This window comes from Schistosoma haematobium, chromosome 3, assembly GCF_000699445.3.
Source record: "Schistosoma haematobium chromosome 3, whole genome shotgun sequence".
In the NCBI taxonomy this organism is placed as follows: Eukaryota; Metazoa; Platyhelminthes; class Trematoda; order Strigeidida; family Schistosomatidae; genus Schistosoma; species Schistosoma haematobium.
In genome coordinates, this window is record NC_067198.1 from 21,902,013 (window position 1) to 21,922,937 (window position 20,925).

The 20,925-nt window shown below is 35.7% G+C and overlaps 1 protein-coding gene across 1 annotated transcript; it reads left to right on the forward strand.

The window, feature by feature from the left end:
- The first annotated feature begins 951 nt into the window (after window positions 1-951).
- TWF2 (Twinfilin-2) lies at window positions 952-19,624 on the forward strand. The gene is made up of 8 exons (XM_051213279.1): window positions 952-1,167; window positions 1,205-1,461; window positions 1,512-1,607; window positions 1,640-1,744; window positions 1,776-1,895; window positions 3,741-3,894; window positions 5,669-5,790; window positions 18,660-19,624. The coding sequence occupies exons 1-8, from the start codon at window positions 1,143-1,145 to the stop codon at window positions 18,795-18,797; spliced, it is 1,017 nt and encodes a 338-aa protein (XP_051069243.1). The 5' UTR covers window positions 952-1,142; the 3' UTR covers window positions 18,798-19,624.
- The last annotated feature ends 1,301 nt before the right edge of the window (window positions 19,625-20,925 follow it).

Consider the following 20,925-nt stretch of genomic DNA (forward strand, 5'->3'; position numbering starts at 1 on the left):
ACACTTAGCGATCTTGCTACCGATGTTATTGCTGGGGAAATTGTTTGATGACAGTGGTCATGAAATATGGTCAGTGATAGATATACAGTTTAGAAATAAACACCAATCATACTTATCGCTATCTTATAATGTATGGCAGCAACAGCATCAAAGGCACGTTTTTTCCTATTTTTAATCAGACTGATCTGAATCCGTATACACATTAGAAACAGGCAACTCTACTAACTAAACTGATCTGTTTTGTTACAGGCTTCAAGCACTATACTTAGGTATATCATAATTTTTTCAACTAAACTGAATTATACGACAACCAAGAACACTAAACTAAGCAAGTGTCATAGTTATTGTTTCATTTGCACAGATATGTTGCTCAAAGTAGTTAAATGTACATAATTAAGCTGATAAAACCAAAACACAAAATATAGGCCAGTTGAACTTACCTAAGAAAAAAAGAGGGATACATATATACTGCTTTCATACTGAAGACAACAGGCAGTTGTTCATAGAAACATAGTTTACAGTACAACAAACCTTTCTTCAGTAACATTATGCAGTGACAGTCTATCTGGAAACAATCAGTTATGTGAATAAACTCACTATGACTTGAGATATCATTCCAGCGTGCAATGGACGTACAGTGTAACGCAGTCAGACGTGGCGAATAAAAATTAAAAACAGAGCAAAATTAGCTGCATAATCTAATTATTTAATTAAAAATACATTATGAAATGACAAATACTGTGGTTACTTGAACGCACAAATGACAGTATGCGATACATTAAGTTTACATGGTTGCGTTGCGGATAAGATCACCCTAATATGTCTTATCTTTTTGCTCCCTCCAGTACTAATAATCTCCGAGGTCATAGCAAGAAGGTTCATAAACCACGATCTAATAAACTTAAAGTGGGATCCCGTTTTTCTCATCGAGTAGTCAATCATTGGAACGCCTTACCCGAACAAGTGGTATCAGCCCCATCAGTGAATACTTTCAAGGAGAAGCTGGACCTTCACTGGAAAGCAGTGTGTCAGGATTAAAACGGGTTCATCAACCTACTATCCTTATTACTGAAGACTGATGACTGAATAATGTTTGATGTTTGAATTCTGTTCTGCTGTTTATTTCGAAGGCGGCAGTACAAATGACTCTCCAAAGTGGAATTCACGGTAATAATACTTTGTTAGTTGATTTACTTATTTTTAGCTGACCCATATGAAACATCTAAACTAGCAGATTGTAAAAGCCTTTCGTATAGAGCCGTGAAGCTCATCATAGATAAAGAAAAAATAGTTTTGCTTATGAAAATACCATCTAAAGGTTCTTGGGAAGATGATTTTGATGTTGCGATGGGGAAGCTTTTAGATGCCAGCTCTCCGTGTTATGTGTTTTATCGTCTTGATTCCGTCAACTCTTTTGGAAGCGACTGGATTTTTATATGTTATGTTCCTGAAAGTTCTGACGTAGGTTTTGGTTGAATTAATGTATTAATATCACTTCAACTATTCGTTAGGTGCGTCTAAAAACGATATATGCAGCCACTAAAGCAACTGTTCTTAAGCAGTTTGGAGATAACCTAATTAAGGATGATATAACAGTAAATTGTGTGGTAGGTTCTGTAATTCTTGCTTACATTTTAAGGGTGAAATGAACTTAAGGGCCTACAAAAAAATTACGGAAAGTAAAACTGCACCTGGACCTTATACTGAAGCTGAAATTGAGGTGGCTGGCATACACACAGGAGAAGTATGTTGAGATTTCATTCATATACCTAAAGGTGACCACTGGACTGCATTCCAGCTATCAAACAATCGGTGGTGTTTCATTCGCGCTTAGTCCTGATTCTCGCTCTGTGTTAAAGAATTTTAGTTCGGGAGAGTGTGATTACGTTCAGTTAGTAAGTTTGGTCAATGTGTAAAACGTGTTAAGACAGTTAAGATTGGTCTTCTACATTCTAGTTGGGATTTTAAACACTGAAACGAAATTATTACATACTTAACCTATGGCATGCATTAATTGTACTCTGTGATGAAAAATGTTATTTTAAGAGTGTTACTTGGGAAAACAGGAACAATCAAAGTCACACAAGTCGTTTCGTGTATGCTCATGTTACCTACGTGATATGTAATGAGTCATATCACTTCACACGGACATCTCTATTCGAACTGAGGTATTCCGTATTAGGATTTGCATTAAAAACCCATTCGTTGGTTCTCAACACACAGAATGGACCCGGTGTTCAACATCTATCAATTTGTGCATGCCATAAATAAAACTACAAAACCCTCTATTTTCTCTGTTAAATTGTTTATTAAAATTCATTTTGTTTAGTTGCTGATTTTAAACCGTGCTAATAACTATGGTGATGTCATTTTAATAGAAGTGTACTTCGGTATAATTGATGATCTGGCGTTTTCTTTGTATTATCTCTCAATTCACGACGTGTAGGTAGTACATTCTGGTGACTTCCATTGTAATTAGCGGATAAGAAATACTTCAAATGAATATTCAAGCAATTATACTTCCATAAAAAGTAGAAGAGTTTGTATTTGGTTTGTTACTAAGCTGATAGAGGTCTCATTTTAACTTGGAATCATTGTAAGGTTCTATTCTGTATGTTTGATGATATTTAGTTGTCTAATTTCTCATTCATTTAAGAAGCAGAAATGGTATGCTTTATCCCGACCAATAAAAGGTATGGCAAACAAATTTTAGGAGTATGATAAAGTTTTGATAACATAAGTTCCTATACATGTAAAAGACCAACAAATGTTTGTCTATACTGTGTTACATTTTAGTAAAAATTCATACGATTCTACCTGTAACTTGAAGCGACAATGATGCATATTCCAGGGCTCACTTATCAGCTACATCAGTTAAGTCAATAACCCTCTATATTATCTGTCATAATTAACATAAAGCATGGGACAAATAAGCATTAATTTGAATCACCTAGGTAACTTGGGATATGAGTGGTATCAATGACGTTTAAGGAAGGTTAAGCAAAGAATTTAATTTGGCAAGAAAAGATATAATTCATTTTTGTTATTGATGCTACCTATACCTTTAGGTCTGCTTTGAAATTCAAATGCAATCATCATGGGGAAAATGAATCGTTGATACATAATACTTACACCTTAACCCGTTATGGTGTAGTGGATTATCTCCAAGATAATTCTCAATGTTTTGTACATTGAATGCCCTGATAACCGTTTTTAAATTAATCCGGATGGTTTATATATTTCAGAAGGCAACACGAAGTGCCGACTACCGTTTGTTATCGAATAGTACAGATTAATAAACCACAAGCACGCCAAACAAAATCGGGCAGAAACGCTAATATGAGCAAGCAAATACATGGGCAGATTAATTGTCGAATACAGAATCAAATAAAAAGCCGAATAAATTAATAATATTCAAGTATATATATGGGAAAGTGAATGACTTATCGAACGATTTAGGCAACTAACACTTGAGCTAGAGATAGGGATATGTGCATAGGCTGTCACATGTGATTAAGCATACATGTTCATGCAGACATGGTAATAATAAGACCGAGATATAAAAATTGTTGCTATTCGAATAATTCTGTTAAATTAGTTGAAAGTGTTGATAAAATTAAACGTAAACGAACTTAAGTGTTGGAGAGCTGTTATAATGGTAGTAGCTTTGTTTCTCTGTAAAAAGTAGTCCGACGACTTGGTATTTTGTTGCGTAACCTATTGTTTGTAATTTTTGCCAGAAATGTGATATCCTTAGTGAAACTATCAAAGTTTGCGGGACTCGTGAACATATTACGCCAAAACAAATAGCAGAAATTTGTCCAGAAAAAGAAGGTCGTTATCATCTTTTCCGTTTCCGTTATATGTTTGAAGGCGAGGAACATTCTGCTACCTGTAAGTTTAACATGCATTTCAGTAAGTACTTTTTTGGAACTCCTTTAGAAAATTTTCATTAACTTTGCTTTTGTTGAGGTATTCCAAAATACTCTATCCGCTCTTATCTAATGAAGCGTCCACGGTACTGGTCTCCTGAATATCCATTACCGTTTCTCACATTTTCAAATTTTCTGACTCAAACCTGTTCTTAAATCAGTATTATTTTTCTAGAAGTCGAAATGTCACAAAGTAACACCTTCATTGTATTATCGATCAAACGTACTTGTTTTACCTTTTTGAGTTACATGTTTGATAGGGCTGATAAGTAAATAGCGAAAATAGTATTAGCTGAAGTATCTGAACTTTAAGATTTGTAGATTCTGTCTGAAATACAGTCAGACATGAATCTACAGATTTAAATAATGTCATGTTACTATTTATATCAGTATATGAGGCAAGTAAGCACATCTGGACAAAATATCTTAGTGAACAGTCATTTCAGTTTGTTTGAATGTATCGAAAAATTCCAATTCGACTTCATCATACGCAAGTTTTCACTCGCCATTAACATAGATTTTAATTAGCAGTTGTCACTGCGTAAGAATAACTTGAAATAAGCTCACAGGAGGTCCGACTGCGATTGTCATTTATTTATTTGAACACATAAATATTGGTACAATAGGGCACCAAATATATATGCGCCACACAAAACAATGAGAACGGGAAGAGAAAAAAAGAAGGCGAAGAGCGTAAAAGGAAAAAAAGAAGAACAATAACGACCAAATTAGTGTGAGGTAGTGCAATAATAATAATAATGGGGGAAACGGAAAGGTACAACCAGAAGAAATCTTTCAGTTAGGGAAGAAACAACCACTTTTTATGAAGAAAGTAAAAGAAGGTTACAGCAGGATCGCCACTGGCTCCTATTCTGAGCCATATCTGATAACGTCTCTAGCCACTGTGTCGCAACATCTCTCGGACCCCAGCCAGGGAGTCGTGTCATATATTGACCATCTCTCCGCTTTTTCCAGACAGTCACAGAGTCGGCAAATAATGCACGACGTGGAATTCTCTGGGACGGCATTCGGAGAACATGTCCAAGCCACCGAAGTCGGTGTTTCAAGATGGTGAAACCAATTGGATTATCGTCTCTGTGCCCGAACACACGATGCCGAACCTCTGCATTACTGACATAGTGTTGCCACTGAATGTCAGCAATCCTTCGGAGACAGCGATGATCGAACACAGAGAGTCGTCTAGCATCCTCAACTCGGAGAGGCCAGGTTTCATAAGCATAAAGCAAAACTTCTCTCACCGACGCGTTGTAGATCCGATCTTTATCAGCCAGACTGACATCACGAAGGCGCCAAAGATGGCCCAGATTGGCATAAGCCTCTCTGGCTTTCACTATACGTGTATTGATCTCATCACTCATGCCACCGCCAGCACTTATGCAGTTACCCAGATACACGAACTTCTCGACTGCTCACCATCGAGGGTGAGTACAGGATTAGGATCCTGCCAGTCTTGTAGGTGTACTTTGCACTCTCGGCCATACCAGGGCGTTTGGGGGCGACTGTGGTTGTCAACAACCTATTTTTAATTGATAAGTGGCAATAATTGCGTCCTAATCAGTTTCAGCGTGATAATTTGGTCAGTACCGTCGAGATCCAGGTAGAATTAGTGTACGATGCTATTATTTGGATGTATTGACCTATCTGTTGCAAAGTTTTGCAGTTCTTGATAATGAATTTTATTCTCAGGAAACTCTGTGTTCGCCTTTCTGTTTCAGTTTTTATTCATACAATTTCTGGCAATCAAAGCACAGTAAAAAGCCGAATGTTGTATTCTAGTTGCAAGGCAGCTTTACTAACTCGGTTGGAGCGTGAATTTGGAATAACCTTTGATCGTAGAGTAAGATATAATTTCAATTATTTACTACACATACTGTTTATTACATATTTTGAACCTTTATGTTTCCTTGAAATTTTGTATTAACTTCTCTATCTCTAAGTAAACCAAAAACCCTTCTTCTATTCGTTTAGAAAAGAAGCATGTTATTCGAGCTATACAGCAACGTAATAGATTTTCCCACAATTTGACTTTATTTATAACACTAGTCATACACTAGTTCCTTTATCTATCTACTGTAATCAATATAATGGCACTGTTTAACTGGTAAAACTTATAAATTAACCCTGTTGCCACTGTTATGCTTGTGTCGCCTTCTTTGTGTCCACGGTTCAACTGCTTAAACGTGGTGATCAAGAACTACTGTGATTCTCATAATGCAGACTAAGAACACCAAAGACTGGTGAAAATGAAGATTTATTAACTCTCCAAAACACTTCGTTCAGACAGATACGCTCACTTATAAACTGATTTTGTACATCCATGATGATGTTTGTAACCATATAAATAAAAAGAGACAGGGTTACTGTAAAACAAATACAAAGTTCATAAGGAACAATACAAGCATATAGTTGTCACACTGAACGAAAGTCCGCAATTGTTATATTGGATGGAATTGACACTTGATCGATACAGAACATGTTGACCTGAAATAATGTCACACTGTCTAATATAAGATTAACATTGCGGTAGCTAAAATATCTCATCGGGAATAAATCCAACGTCGTAAAATGTCACGTCTAGTTAAAGCAAATATGAACACGCCTTTTCTTGACTTACCAGAAAGTCAAATGCTGATAGGAAGGCTTCAAATTACCTCGATCTTAATGAGTTGTAGTTCTAACAAACATGGATGTTCTTTGTAAATTTTTAATCCCTTCCACCCCACTGACCTCTTATCTGGTCAATCGCTTTCGCCTTCCGTCTGCCGCAATTTTGATTTCTTGGATGGAATGTCAAGCTTTTTCTGTATTCCCACGTTCTCTCTTCGGTCTCGTTGGGGTTAGGTTATCAATATAGAAGCGTTGTGGGGGATAGTGATAAGGCTTTCTAGAAGTCATAGATCTCGTCTGTTATTAAAAGAGATCTTTCAGTCGCTCAATTTAGAGTAGTTGTAAGCTATTCTTAAATATAAAAATGAAAAAAATGTCATTATTTTCATAAGTAAACTGTAACCTCACTTGACAAAAGATGTATTGTGAGTTAGTTATCAGAAAGATTGATTTTTGTGTGGTTACCATTGCTTATTTTAAGATTAGAAACCAAAACCATATTTTTCAATGTACTTTATACTTCATGCCGTGTGTAATTACATACGTATGGAACAGCGCCCCAGTAATAAAATAGTGGGCTAACAAATTTTGCATTTCGTGAAAGTGTGTGTTTCTAGATATATATACAGTTAGTGTACATTACGTTTTGAGTTTTTCGCTCCAAAAATCCTGTTGCTCTATACACTCAGTCTTTTAACCTTATTTTTTTAGATGCTGTGAAATGTTTTTTTAGTAAAATTTTAAACTAAATTAGGGAGTTAAAAGTAAATAATGTTTGTTCATAGTTTATATCACAATCAATATTTATACGAATATTCGTCAATATTAGAACGAATAGTTTGACAAAAATTGGGCTCAGCGTATAGAGAAGTCATTATAGGTGAAAATTATATTTGAAATAATCTCAGCGATTGCAATTTGAATAATTCCAACGTTTCGTCTAGCAAACTTGTAAATTTATTGACTAATTTCTACATGACTTCTTAACGTATTTCGCAAAACTAGGGTATAGATGAATTAAATTGTTGACTACATAAATGTCGTTCAACAAGTTATTTATTTATTTATTTGAACACATAAATACTGGTACAAGAGGGGCACCAGATACATATGCGCCACACAAATCTCATTTGATTTGTGTGAGGGCTGTGATACTGCAGGGTGCACAGACCGAAGCAGATAGTTTTCTTGGGGGCCACACCCAGAGCCTTTGACCTAAAGGTCTGACCCACAAGTCAGTGGAGCATCGTGAGGAGATGCAGTCCCATGGCAGTCGGTGACCAACGACTGGTTCATATGCCATTTGTTCCCTCAGAATACTGGAGCCCATGTGCACCATTGGTTTAGAATCAGGGTTTTTCAACTCCCCTAGGTGGACTCTTCATGTCCACCAACCCGGTTAAATCGCCGGACATTTGCTTTTCATCCTCTCATTTTCGTAGACAACACCCCTTCCACGAGAAGGCAGTGAGTAGGACTTCTCTGGCAGAGGCTTATTTGTGAGTGTCATTACTAAGTTTTGACTTGATTATAGAATTCATATTATTGTAAAGTTCCATTGAATATAGAATTAAATATCTTACGTTTCATGACTTAGTGTAAGGGATTTTTCAGCGAATGAAAATAAATAAAAAACTAAATGAACACAAGTTTAAGCTTGTTTGTTTTATGCACAATTATATGTCCTAAAGGGGTAAGGGTCCTTCACTTCAGTTAGTTTGTGATCTACAGAAAGTTAGTTAAGATGATCACATCGATAAATCTTCAACTTTCCCCGAACGAAGAGGAAAAACAAAAAACTAATGATTACCAGTCCAAGATCGTTATTATATTTCAGACACTCATGTGTATGTACAAGACCAGATCATGCAGCATACTAATTGAGTAACAGTATTACCACGGAAAACAACATTAAGAAAGGGTAAAACGGAGTACTAGGTGTACAAATAATTGGTTTCAGTTTGTGATTGAAAAATGCTATAGCAACAATTTACGGTTCAAATAAAAGCTCGGAACTAGGATAATATGAAAATAATAAAACCAAGATACTCATTAAATATCCAATCAACATATAAATAAAATCGTAGAAAACTAGCATAGAAGGTTTTTACCTCATAGTTAAATCGTCTCTTACAACATTTCAAAGTTAAGGCTTGCCTCTTGATGCAGTCAGTGATTTCCGCAAAGTATGTCCTATCCACCCAGCGTATTTACCTAGTCTCCTTAACTGGCAGCTGGTTTGTTCGCTACCAGAGTACGTTATTACCGATAGTCACCGGCCAATAAATGTAGACTATTTTACTCAGATACCTGTTTATAAACACTTGTACCCTTTTTATGATAATTACTTGTTTCAGCTTCGTACTATAGAACTATTCTAACCTTTATATTGAAATTCCTGACTCTGATTTTGGGTGACAGTTCCGTATAATGTTGACGATCTACAGAGTTTTCCTACCCGATCTGTCGAACGCTTCCTCATAATCAAAGGAGTTAATGTAAACTGATAACTTCTATCTACTGATGACTTTTGCGGAACAGAACCTTCTATCATGTCGATGTTATTACTTCTTTAATTCTTTTCTAGTTCTTCATATTGGTTTCCTCTTTGAGTAAAGCTTGTAAGCCTTGGAACTTGTCGTTTAGCTCTGTCTTGGGTTCGCTGATTTCGTTAACATCTCAAAGGAAGGTTGTATTAAACCTCTGTAGTGCTGTTTTTTCAGTGGTCCAGTTTTTCTTTCGATTCAGGTTTAACCTCGCCACTAATAGGTAGTGATCTGAGTCTATATCACCTACTTTCTTTATTCTTGCATCTTGAATCTTTTATTTATGCAGATGTGATCGATCTGGTTCTCTGTAGTGTGATCTGGTGTAACCCATGTAACTTTGTGCTCGACCGTAGCTGCTCCCTTGACGTGGTGGTCGGGTTTACCTATCGTGGTGACCCAACCGAGCTATATTGGCTGGGACATATGTTCCTGTAGGTTATACCATGCCAGGCAGGTCGATTGGAGAACGGTAAGACTAAAAGCAGTAACTCAAGGTCTGAGGGCGAAGTCCTACTGCTGACTGTAGAGGGATGTGACAGCAGTAAGGTGTTTCCCTCGGACAAACAACATCTGCAGCGATGCTTCCTACTCACAAGAAAGAAAGGGGTTAGAAAAGGTCGACCCTTAAAATGTCACGCCTCACATTACCTCGCAGATTTCCGTCTCCGGCGGTAAGGCCCTTTGGAGAACGGAGCTAACACGTCAAAAACCTCCCACAAAAAGGCCGTGCGCGACCGGCCTCAAGCAGTTGTCCCTTGGACTCTGTGGTTACGCTCCCGGGTCGTTAAGACCAACATTAATCCGACTTCTATTTCAGGTTTCTCAAGAAATACCCTTCCACGGTGTGGGCACCCGGGAAGTGATATCAGCCCTCATACCCGTAACAGCACACGAGAACAAGTTGTTCACATTCAAATCCTTTCTACACCTCCTAATACCTCTCTTATCTCCATGACTAACCCTTCTCACATCTCTTTATCATCCCGCACCGCTAGGGCAAACGATTCGATTACGCGGAACGCTATTCCTGGTCTCCTGAAACCACTCTCTAAACTACATATAGGAGCATTTAACGTCCTAACACTGTGGTAAATAGGACATCAGGCTTCCTTAGCTAGGACTTTAGTCTCGCGCCATCGATGTGTGCTGCGTCTCCGAAACGCGCATACAGGATCCGAGTAGTGTCATTCATTTGACCTCACCATGCCAAAATAAAGAACCAACTCGATTTACGCCTCGTGTATCTAGAAGACCTGGTGCTGCTTCCAGTGGCCTTGCTGGGGTAGGTATAGCATTGAGTTTTAGGGCAGAACTAGCTCTCTTAGACTGGATCCCAGTAGACAGTCGTTTGTGCGCTGTTCGACTAAATGGAACAGTAAGGACTCTGGAATATAGGGACACTCGTCGTCGTCTCTGCCTACTCTCCCACTGACTGCAGCTCAGATGATGTGGAAGATGAGTTTTACAGAAAGCTTTCTGACCTCCGAAATGCTAGGCGCTCTGATGTAGTAATAGTGGCTGGGGACTTTAATGCTCAAGTAGGTAAAATAAGCGAAAGGGAAGGACACCTAGATGGATCTTATGGTGTCGTGGCTCAAAGAACAGATAATGGCGACCGTCTGTTGCAGCTATGCTCAGATAACCGCCTCTTTCTTGCAAATACTAACTTTAGGCATAAGGAAAAACATCTTTTAACATGGAGACCCCCTAATTCGTCCCAACGTTGGACCCAAATAGATCACATCGCTATCAGCCACCGATGGAGGGGCTCCATAGAAGACTGTCGCTCATTCTGGAGCACATGATTAGATTCAAATCATCCTCTAGTGCGAGCGCGTATTTGTCTACGTCTTACTGGATGTAGGAAAGATGATGCAAGGAAACCCCTTAGAGTCCTACTTAATGATAGTCAAGCTAAGAGTGTATTTGAGGAGCAACTAGAGAAACAGTTGAGCAGCCATGTGTGTGACGCCCACCCGAGTCAGCGTGGACTGACATCCGAAAAGCTGTAGAAACAGCAGTAATGTCTGCAAGTACGGTAAACCATAAGGTTAGGGAGCAACACTGGATCTCAACAGAATCTATCTCACTGATAGATGCTCGGAAACTCATTCCATCTGGCTCTGAACATAACGAAGAACGGAGTCAGCTTAAGCGCAAGCTGACAATTGATTACCTCAAGTGGTGTTCGTCAGGGCTGTCCACTCTCCCCATTCTTGTTCAACTTCGTCATTGACGTGCTTTTAGAGATAACACTTTCCTCATCTAAATTTCCACGGGTTGAACTTCTACCGGGAGGTTCACTTGTTGACTTAGAATATACTAATGGCAGTTCTATTTGGTGAAGACGCTGACAAAATGCAGTCTTCTGACCACTCTAAGCAACAATGCAGGCATGTTCGGGATGCGATTCTCTCCCTCGAAATGCAAAATGTTGTTTCAGGATTGGGCTGCATCGACACCCGAACTAATGATAGTGAGTGAAGTAATTGAGCGTGTCGATCGCTTCACTTATCTTGGAAGTCTCATCAGCCCTTGTGGTCTGGTGTGTGACGAAATCTCAGCACGGATACAGAAGGCTCGACTAGCTTTTGCCAACTTGCGTCATTTATGGCGTAGGCGAGATATCCGTCTATCAACCAAAGGATGGGTTTACTGCGCAGCAGTTCGTTCCTTCCTACTTTATGGCAGTGGAACATGGCCAGTAAGGGTAGAGGATATTCGTAGGTTCCTAGTGTCCGATCATAGGTGTCTTTGAAACATTGCTCGTATATCCTGTGACCACCGAGTAAGTAATGCAGTTGTTAGGAAACGGGTACTAGGCAGCCAGATCGAATTATGGCACAAATCCATGAAATCACTGACAAGTGGACTGAGCCATGTTGATAGTTGTAGACTACCTGGTTGGGATCGACGAGACGATAGCAACCGATGGTTAGAGATCTTGAATGACATGGCTCAAAATCGTTTGCAGTGATGTGCGCAGGTGTATCCACTCTTTGTATTCTCCTAAATCCTAATCTTCTGAATTCTTCATATCCCTTTTTTCTCTTTTAAAATTTATTTCACTGGATTATACTCCTTGAATAACGTCTTCAAACCCTAATTTTTCCGATTGCTGTTTATACTTTTACTACCTCCACAACTACGGGATTTGAATTGACAATTGTATCTTTGTGTTACTGTGATATGGCAACTCAAACTGATGTACGTAAGTACGAAGTTCTACGTTGTCACTGACTAACTGGTGTAGCTTTGTGTATGAATTTTTGCAGGAAAATGGTTCCACCTATAATCTTGTTGTTGAAAGCATATAGATCTACCAGTCTTCGCCATTCCCGTTCATTTTTTGAATTCCATGTTGCACGTGATTGGTTCATACTCAGCGTTGTCCATCTCAGCGTTGGCGTCCAGGTCCATTATCGGGGTTTTCAGGATTTTTTCTTGGTATTTATTTAGGACGGTTTGCAGCCCTTCACGAAACATATTTATATTTTCTACTTTCGTTAGCAAATGCGTGGTACTAGATAACATTAATCGTAATTCCTTTTTTTGTTTTGATGATCTTGGAGCTTTAGGTTTTCCATCCAATGAGCACTTTTTGTTCTTCTTTGGACAGAATCTATACAACTCCTTATGTGTATGGGGAGGGAGTATTCTGTTGTTCATTACCAAAGTACAACAACATACCTCTTAAATTTATTTTTTCCTGCCCAGTTTTTGTCCGATGAGCTTTGATTATCCTAAACATGGTCAAGTTCCATCTTCTGATTTACATCGCTGTTTGAATACCCTTTTCAGTCTCCTTAATTTGTCAGATATTCTATATACTTGTACTTACTTTTTTCTGGTCGTTAAAAGGAACATCGGCTTTGTGCCATACAGAAACTTCGAGCTCTCGCCATTAGACGTCACAGCTCTTCCGTGTGATGACTTCAATTTTCAGGGCAGAGTTAGAATGGATTAAATGTTTTGCTCTGATTAGCATTTTGTAGCAATCTGCTTTTTTTCATTTAATGTGGTTAACCTTATGCTCAAATCTTTTATCTGGACTTGGAATCGTCAGTAACTCTAGAGGGCTCTAGGCAGTGGCATCTAAGTTCATAGAACCCCCAAAATATATATAGTAGTCGGAACACTCAACTTTTTCACTATATATCGTTAACTAGGTATTGTGATAGGCCAGTTAGTACTCAATAGAACTTAACAGTCTTCAAAATGTACTTTTAGTGAATAATTATCTTTATTTGTTTTCAGGAATAAAATGTTCGAAAGTCGAATGTTATCTTGGCTTATTCAGTCTATTTGTTGCTTAAAATAGCTCTTTACAGTCACATCTTAGTGTTCAATGACTTACAGGAGATTATATGGTTCATAGTAGGACTCATCTTGCTTGGAGTTAGTGGGAGTCTGGCCATAGAATATAAGTAGACAACAGCGTGTATCTCATAGTCCCATATTTTTTCAGCGTGATTCGATCGAAAGTGCGCTGGTGGCTGTTAACTAAAACTTTCTGCCTTAAAACTCATTGCTGTACCTGCACCTGCGAGACCACTGTTTTCATTTGATCTTAAAGTTATGGATAGAGTGCTAGGCAGTGTAAATAAGTCGATTAATAAGGGTACGGAACCATACAATTCAACATCTACTTTATTTTATGGTGCTAGTTGTAGTAAAATTAGGTCGAACAAAATAAGGTGTTCCATGAGTTCGTGACGTCAGTTTTTGTTAGTTCAAGAATTGTAAGAAGGTATAAATTCTCTAGATGTGATTATTGAAATTATAAAAATCATATGTTAGAAACTAGTTGATGTCCCTCAATAGGTGCAAATGTATCTAATTTTTTTCTTTGAAATTATGAATTTTCTTCCTTATTTATATACATCATTGTTATTTTAGCGTTTGCAGGTGTGTAAGTTTACTCGTTAAGGTGGGAATTCATACTTTGCATTTGCTTGTGATTATGTGGATATTTCATTTTTTTTTCATTTGAAGCATGCTTTTCTCCTCACATTAAATTTACCAATTGAACATTCTACTTTTAGTCATTGTATAGATTTCCATTCAATAAGTTAATTAATTTTAAGAAAGTTGGCTCATACTGTTTGTTTCAATTTTTGGGAATAGAAATCATATTCTGTCCAACCAACATTTATCAGCTGCTTTCTAATATACGAATCCTAGTGGCTTAAACATTACATAAACCTGATATAAGTAAGATACATATTTTCCATAATTATCGACAGCTCATCATATTTGTGTGTGGGCTGTGATACTGCCCGGGTGCACAGACCGAAGCAGGTGGTTATCTCAGGGGGCCACACCCTGAGCCTTTGACCTAAAGGTCTGACCCACAAGTCAGTGGAGCATCGTGAGGAGATGCAGTCCCATGGCAGTCGGTGACCAACGACTGGTTCATATGCCATTTGTTCCCTCAGAATACTGGAGCCCATGTGCACCATTGGTTTAGAATCAGGGTTTTTCAACTCCCCTAGGTGGACTCTTCATGTCCACCAACCCGGTTAAATCGCCGGACATTTGCTTTTCATCCTCTCATTTTCGTAGACAACACCCCTTCCACGAGAAGGCAGTGAGTAGGACTTCCCTGACAGAGGCTGTATACGCGTGGCCATGTGAGAGGATTTTGGGAGGGAGGGTGGTCTCACCCCACTCTCGACCATACCAGGGCACTTGGGGGCCGAGAGATGGTGCGACACAGTGGCTAGAGACGTTATCAGATATGGCTCAGAATAGGAGCCAGTGGCGATCCTGTTGTAACCTTCTTTTACTTTCTTCGTAAAAAGTGGTTGCTTCTTCTCTAACTGAAAGATTTCTTCTGGTTGTACCTTTCCGTTTCCCTTATTATTATTACACTACCTTACACTAATCTCTTCGTTATTGTTCTTTTTTTACGCTCCTTACTTTTTTTCCCTCCTTCTCTTCTCGTTCTCATTGTTTTGTGTGGCGCATATATATTTGGTGCCCTATTGTACCAATATTTATATGTTCAAATAAATAAATAAATAAAGATACATGTGCTGAGCAACAAAATTATCTTGTTCGATACTTATAATGAAAAATTCTCCAGTTATTTGCATTGTTTCACAAGCATAGTATTTTTTTATTGGAATCAGACTAATGATCATTAAAATTCACTGATGTATTTTCCATTTTTAATCTGACTTCAATAAAGTCTTCTTCGATTTACTTTGTTTAATTTTTCTCATGTCAATGATTTCATCTGAATGACATCACCGATTATTTTGTTTTTTAGACTAGATGGATCAATATTCTGCCTAATAATTTAAGAGTTAATTTTTAAGGAATGTCAGGATAAATTCTAAAGAAATATAGACCGACCACTTTACTTTCATATCGAACATGTTGACAATATCTTACCATTTCTCTCATAATTTTAAATACTTTTCTAAGCAAAGCGTTAATTAGTTAAGCGTTTGTAATTTCCTATCGTTTGTTTGTAAGACTGCGACTGATCAGCTTTTGTTACCGTGTGGATCCTGGTCAGATTGCGTCTATATATTGCGTTGTGGATTCTATCACCAGAGATAGACCGAATATACTAAAAACATTAATTGGTTTCAAAAGTTTTAATTAATTAGCTGCAAACTACTTACCAACTTGATTATTTGTACCTTGTTCATCTATAGTTAGCTTTTTGTTGCTTGAATGTCGTATTACTAATGGTTTCAATATAAATTAACTCGGTTACAAAAACAACTACTCAACGTTTTTATCCCATTAAGTGTGTTAATATTAACATTTCTTACCTCCTAACTTTAATTTCAACTTGATACCAAATTTTTCACCGTTTTGCGTCACAGGCTTATCTTGGTTAAAGAGTCATTCAGAACCATGAAGCACTAGTATGTTGTTTTGTCCTATTATGGGGTTTCTCACTAGTGTACATGCATGACTCCACCGAGAATCAAACTCAGCACCTTCAAGGCTCTTGGTGAGCACCTAATACCCAGTTATTTACATCTCTCTCTATCTCTCACCATATATATAATAGATTGGGTGTGGTTTTTGAATAGTACTTAACCTTATTGTCTTTTGGAATTCTATATTTGTGATATATAAATTCATAGTTGACAGCATCATTTATTGTTTAAAAAGTACTCATCCACCTTTTGCCTTAAGTAGAAACTGATAAGATTGAGATTAATTTCCTGTAAATGAATTGTCTACATTTTACCGTTTATCTTCTTTCGTATTACTCAACTTAGGCGTATTACATGAAAATTACCTACATTAATAAACCAAAATGTAATTTTTTACTACTGTATTTGTATGTCTGTTCTTCACTTTAGTTTCTGTATTTATCTGTTGTCTGTTATTGAAGTTGTGGGAAATGTAGAAGTGTACTTTTGAGACTATAGTACAAATATGATTATTTAATTGGATGCCATGGTAACTGAATACATTTTGCTCGTTTTCTTGTATTTATTTGTATAAAGATATTGATTTTGTACTTACTTAAACCTGAAATAATTATTTTCTAATTTTACTGTTTTATTACCTATCATTCCTATCTATTATTGATGTCCCAATTGTCGGATTTGTCTCTTTTGAACATTCTCCTTTTTCTAAAAAAAATTAAAAAAATTATTCACTGTAGAATGGTTTACTATACATGAATGTTACACAACTTTAGTTGAAATTACTATAAGAACAATGGTAGAAAGAAAAAATGAAGAAAGTTATAATGGATTAAGGAGTTAATTGTTAATGTAAAACATCCGAGTTTCAGTTTTTACTCTACTAATTTTCCTAACTAATATTTTCTGCAGTCATCAGAGAGAATGTTCGCATGCGATCATTATACATTTAAATAATTCTATACGTGCTTTTATTTGTAAATAATAATGTTTAATTTTGTTTCACTGATCCAATACCCAATTGAGTATTGGTTTAATATGCTGTCTCATAATTTGTTTAAACCTGGTTAACTGAACTGTAAGAAAGTGATAAATAAAAACGGATAAATTAACTCCACTTTAGTCAAACTGTTTGTTATCTGTATGTTTCTAAAAATAAATTATTAAATAGATATTAAGAAGTAATTTATTTTGGGTATCCTTTTATTTCTTCATTTCACCTTACTACAATAATGATGGTACTGTTCCCTTCTTAAATGAATACGAAAACTAATCTTTATAGCTATCGCACAATTATCCTATTTAAATTTATCAGTACTGAAACCGCGGATGATTTTGGTCAGACTGATTTATACCACATTTGATAATGTTATGATCTTGATTATTTACTGACTGATCCATGGTTTCTTTAACAACACAAACTGGAGGATGAATAAAATATTGATTGTGTATCTAGTCAGTGGTATTTATTACTATTTACTCGTCATAGATTCATTAAGTGGTTAAATAGTTTATTAGTCTATGATCAGGGACACTTTGTTACACCTCATATTGACAGATTTCTAAAACAAAGAGTATATTCGGAATATCGCATCGATCTGTTCAGATTATTTGGAAAGATAAAGAGCAAAAAAAAACTACTCCACTTAATTGAAATTGAAAGTATTATGTTTTTATTTCTAGATATAAATCCCTGTCTCTCTAGTACTTTCAATCAACCAACATAAACGAAGTAAATACTGTTGCTGTTGCTCATGACGATGTTGAATGTTTCATTGAGAGATCATAGCACTAATATATTTTTAGTGTAATTTACATTAATAGCTAGTTTGTCTTTAGTATTCCTATAATTTATTGCATGTTTTCTTTTCAATCGGTGTATCAATTCACTTGACACAAATGATTGTTATAGATAAATCACTTTACAAGGATATTCGTTAATGGAGATTCATAATTTTTGTCTCGTTAACTTATCATTATTTTTCCATAATATATTCCAGACTTTTATTTTATCGACTTGGTGATTCAACAACAGGCAGACAGTTAAGATGTTTTTGTTTACACCCCACTTGAAATTACAAATAAGTTCGTTGCTATTGTAAAACAAGACAATGGGCAGGAGGAATGTATGCTTATCATGTCACAAAGTATTTACTCATTACATAAACGTAGCCTTTAATCTTCCACTTTGTTCTGTGGTCTGAACCGTCTTCTTGTCTGGCCTCTACATGTTACAACAATGCTGTGCTTTCGATGGACTGAAACTTTTCATTCCGTCTAACAACTGTTTCAACTTCGACACCACGTTTCGCTATACACTACTTACAAACATCCTTTTGAGTAGCGTCCACTACACTATAAGTACTCAAATGATATTTAGTAGGTTACCTATCTGTACTAAATTATGGTTTCAAAAACTTTTCAATCAATATTCAGCATACATTACCGTGTTGTACCATTACATATTTAATGTGTTTTTTTTCCGCATGGTTACCTTAAAATTGTAGATTAAAATGAGCAACATCATAGTTGAATTATAATATTGTATTTAAATTGGATTGAACAACTTATGTGCTTCTAGTGTGTATTATTTTATACTATTTATGATTAATGCATTTTTTATTTAAAAAATTCATTTTCCTCTTATCTAGTTTGAAATTGATGAAATCGATGAACTAACTACACAATATTTAATGGATATTTTATATCCCAAACAAGAAAAAAAACAGTTTATATTTCAAAAACCTCAAGGTCCTATGGGACGCCGTCCTAGAACACATATACATTAATATTTACTTTTGGATTTTGTCATTCATAATTATAAAATATTCTTATAATTGTTACTGTTTTATTGCCTTTTATTTCATGAATTTCATTGATTTATTCACTTCGGAATATATTGATATACATACTTTTTCGATTTGATCATTATCCAATTTTTCATCCTTATATTTCTGTTGAAGAGAAAGTGTATGAAAGGATTAATTTTACTGCTGAATCTGTACATCGCATATATACATATATCGGTTTTGTTTCTACTGTACAACCATATACATTTATGAAATCGTATAGAGTGCCCTTAATGAAATTGGATGATTTTGGTATAAAAAAATTCCTCTACATATATCTCGTCTTATCATATTGCCTTAATGGAAATGAGTGAAATTCTACTCAATTTTTTTCTTTCCAATTCATGTAATAGTATTATCAATGAACAGTCGAAAATGTCTACCGATGCAGTTCCTCATATAATAGATATATATGTACTTTATTTTCATTCCTGATTATTTGTTTAGATACAGCTGTTGTCTTGGCTATTTTCCTTTTTGTTTTATTTTTCTTTTATAAAAACTTCCTGTCTATCACTTTGTATAATGTATGCATTGATTTTATTACATATATATACATTATGTTCAGCACAGATTTCGTTTTTTATGATTACATTTTTTTAAAACGAAGTCATAAACTTAGTATAAAAATGATATATTTAACACAAATTAATGTTAGCTGGTAAATAGAAACAATTGAAAATCAGATTGCATGGACACAGTTCTCCCGTCGTAATTTAGGATTCTTCGACAGTGTGCACTTATATCTCAATTACCAACGATTAAATAGAGGCTTCATAAATTCCTTTTGTTTATAGCTACTTTTAGTGGATATAGTCATTAGTCATGGATAAAAAGTATATCTTAATGGACAGTTATAATCTTGTTTTAACTGTGTCCAATTTCAGATACATTTTAATTTAGTAATATTAATGCAGAAATGGCATGATCTTCTTTTTTGACACATCAAATTACGTTTTTTTATCTTTGAGAATTTAATATTAAATAAATAAGTGGACTGTTTTATGCATATATGAACGTAGCTCAGTGATTTCAGCGCTAAAATTACATATTGTGGTGTTACAGGAATTAAATGCAACCTCTTATTTTGAATTACGCAGTCTAATAAAATTTGTCCGACTCATAGTAAACGTGGTACAACTGAAAATCTGAGTCTGTGTATCATTATAGCATATAATGTAGAATGCATAAAACAACGCACATTTTAGTTACCTACTTAGGAAATCAACTTAGCTATTCCGTTTCATACTATACGAAACTAAAATAACACCATGTAAACTATGTAATGTAATCTAGAGTTACAGAGCTTAATATGTGCATGGACTGATTGTTGTAATTTCTATATGAATGCTTTCGTTTGATATTCTATGAACAAAATTTTTAAAAACTTATGTGTAAGAAATATATTTAACAGTGATGAAGTGTCATCACATATTTAATTCTGTATGTTCGAAACATGAAAGATAGACAGCAAACCTCTAAGTTCCTGCTGTGGTGTGTGCTACTTATATTGACATAAGTAGTAGATGGTGTTAGTCGTGAACAGAATGTCTGGCAGCAGAGAGACATGAGGATCGAACAGTAAAGAATGGAAACAGAATGCAATTTGTATGAAAATGCAAGAACAACAAAGTCTGAGTTATTATGAGACAATTGATGGACATTTTGCAAATTACGTATTTACTATACTATTCGAATGTTAGATTTCATTAAAAAGTCCTGTAATTTTGTGTCAAATACATACGATTGTCCCCACTCGTGTTCTGTTCACTACACTGCTAACTGTCATAATATAGTCAGCGGTTAGGCTTTTTCTCACCTATTCTTTAGTACTTAAACAATGTTTTAACGGAATTTTGTAATTGAATTACACTATTTACTTCCTATTAATCAATTAGTAAGTGTTATTTTAGTGTTTATTACTTGTCATATTAAATTAAACCTCTTCATTAATTAAACTAAATTACTCAATATTGTTATAAATAATAGTTTACTTTCTCATCAAATAGTAAATTATTCTATAACTTGAAGTATTAATAAATTACACTGACAACAATAATATATGATT

Excerpts from the sequence above, each read along its gene's own strand:
- TWF2 (XM_051213279.1), top strand. The coding sequence starts at position 1,143 with ATGACTCTCCAAAGTGGAATTCACG. Across the intron at positions 1,168-1,204 it reads TCTCCAAAGTGGAATTCACG|CTGACCCATATGAAACATCT; the intron begins GTAATAATACTT and ends ACTTATTTTTAG. Across the intron at positions 1,462-1,511 it reads ATGTTCCTGAAAGTTCTGAC|GTGCGTCTAAAAACGATATA; the intron begins GTAGGTTTTGGT and ends ACTATTCGTTAG.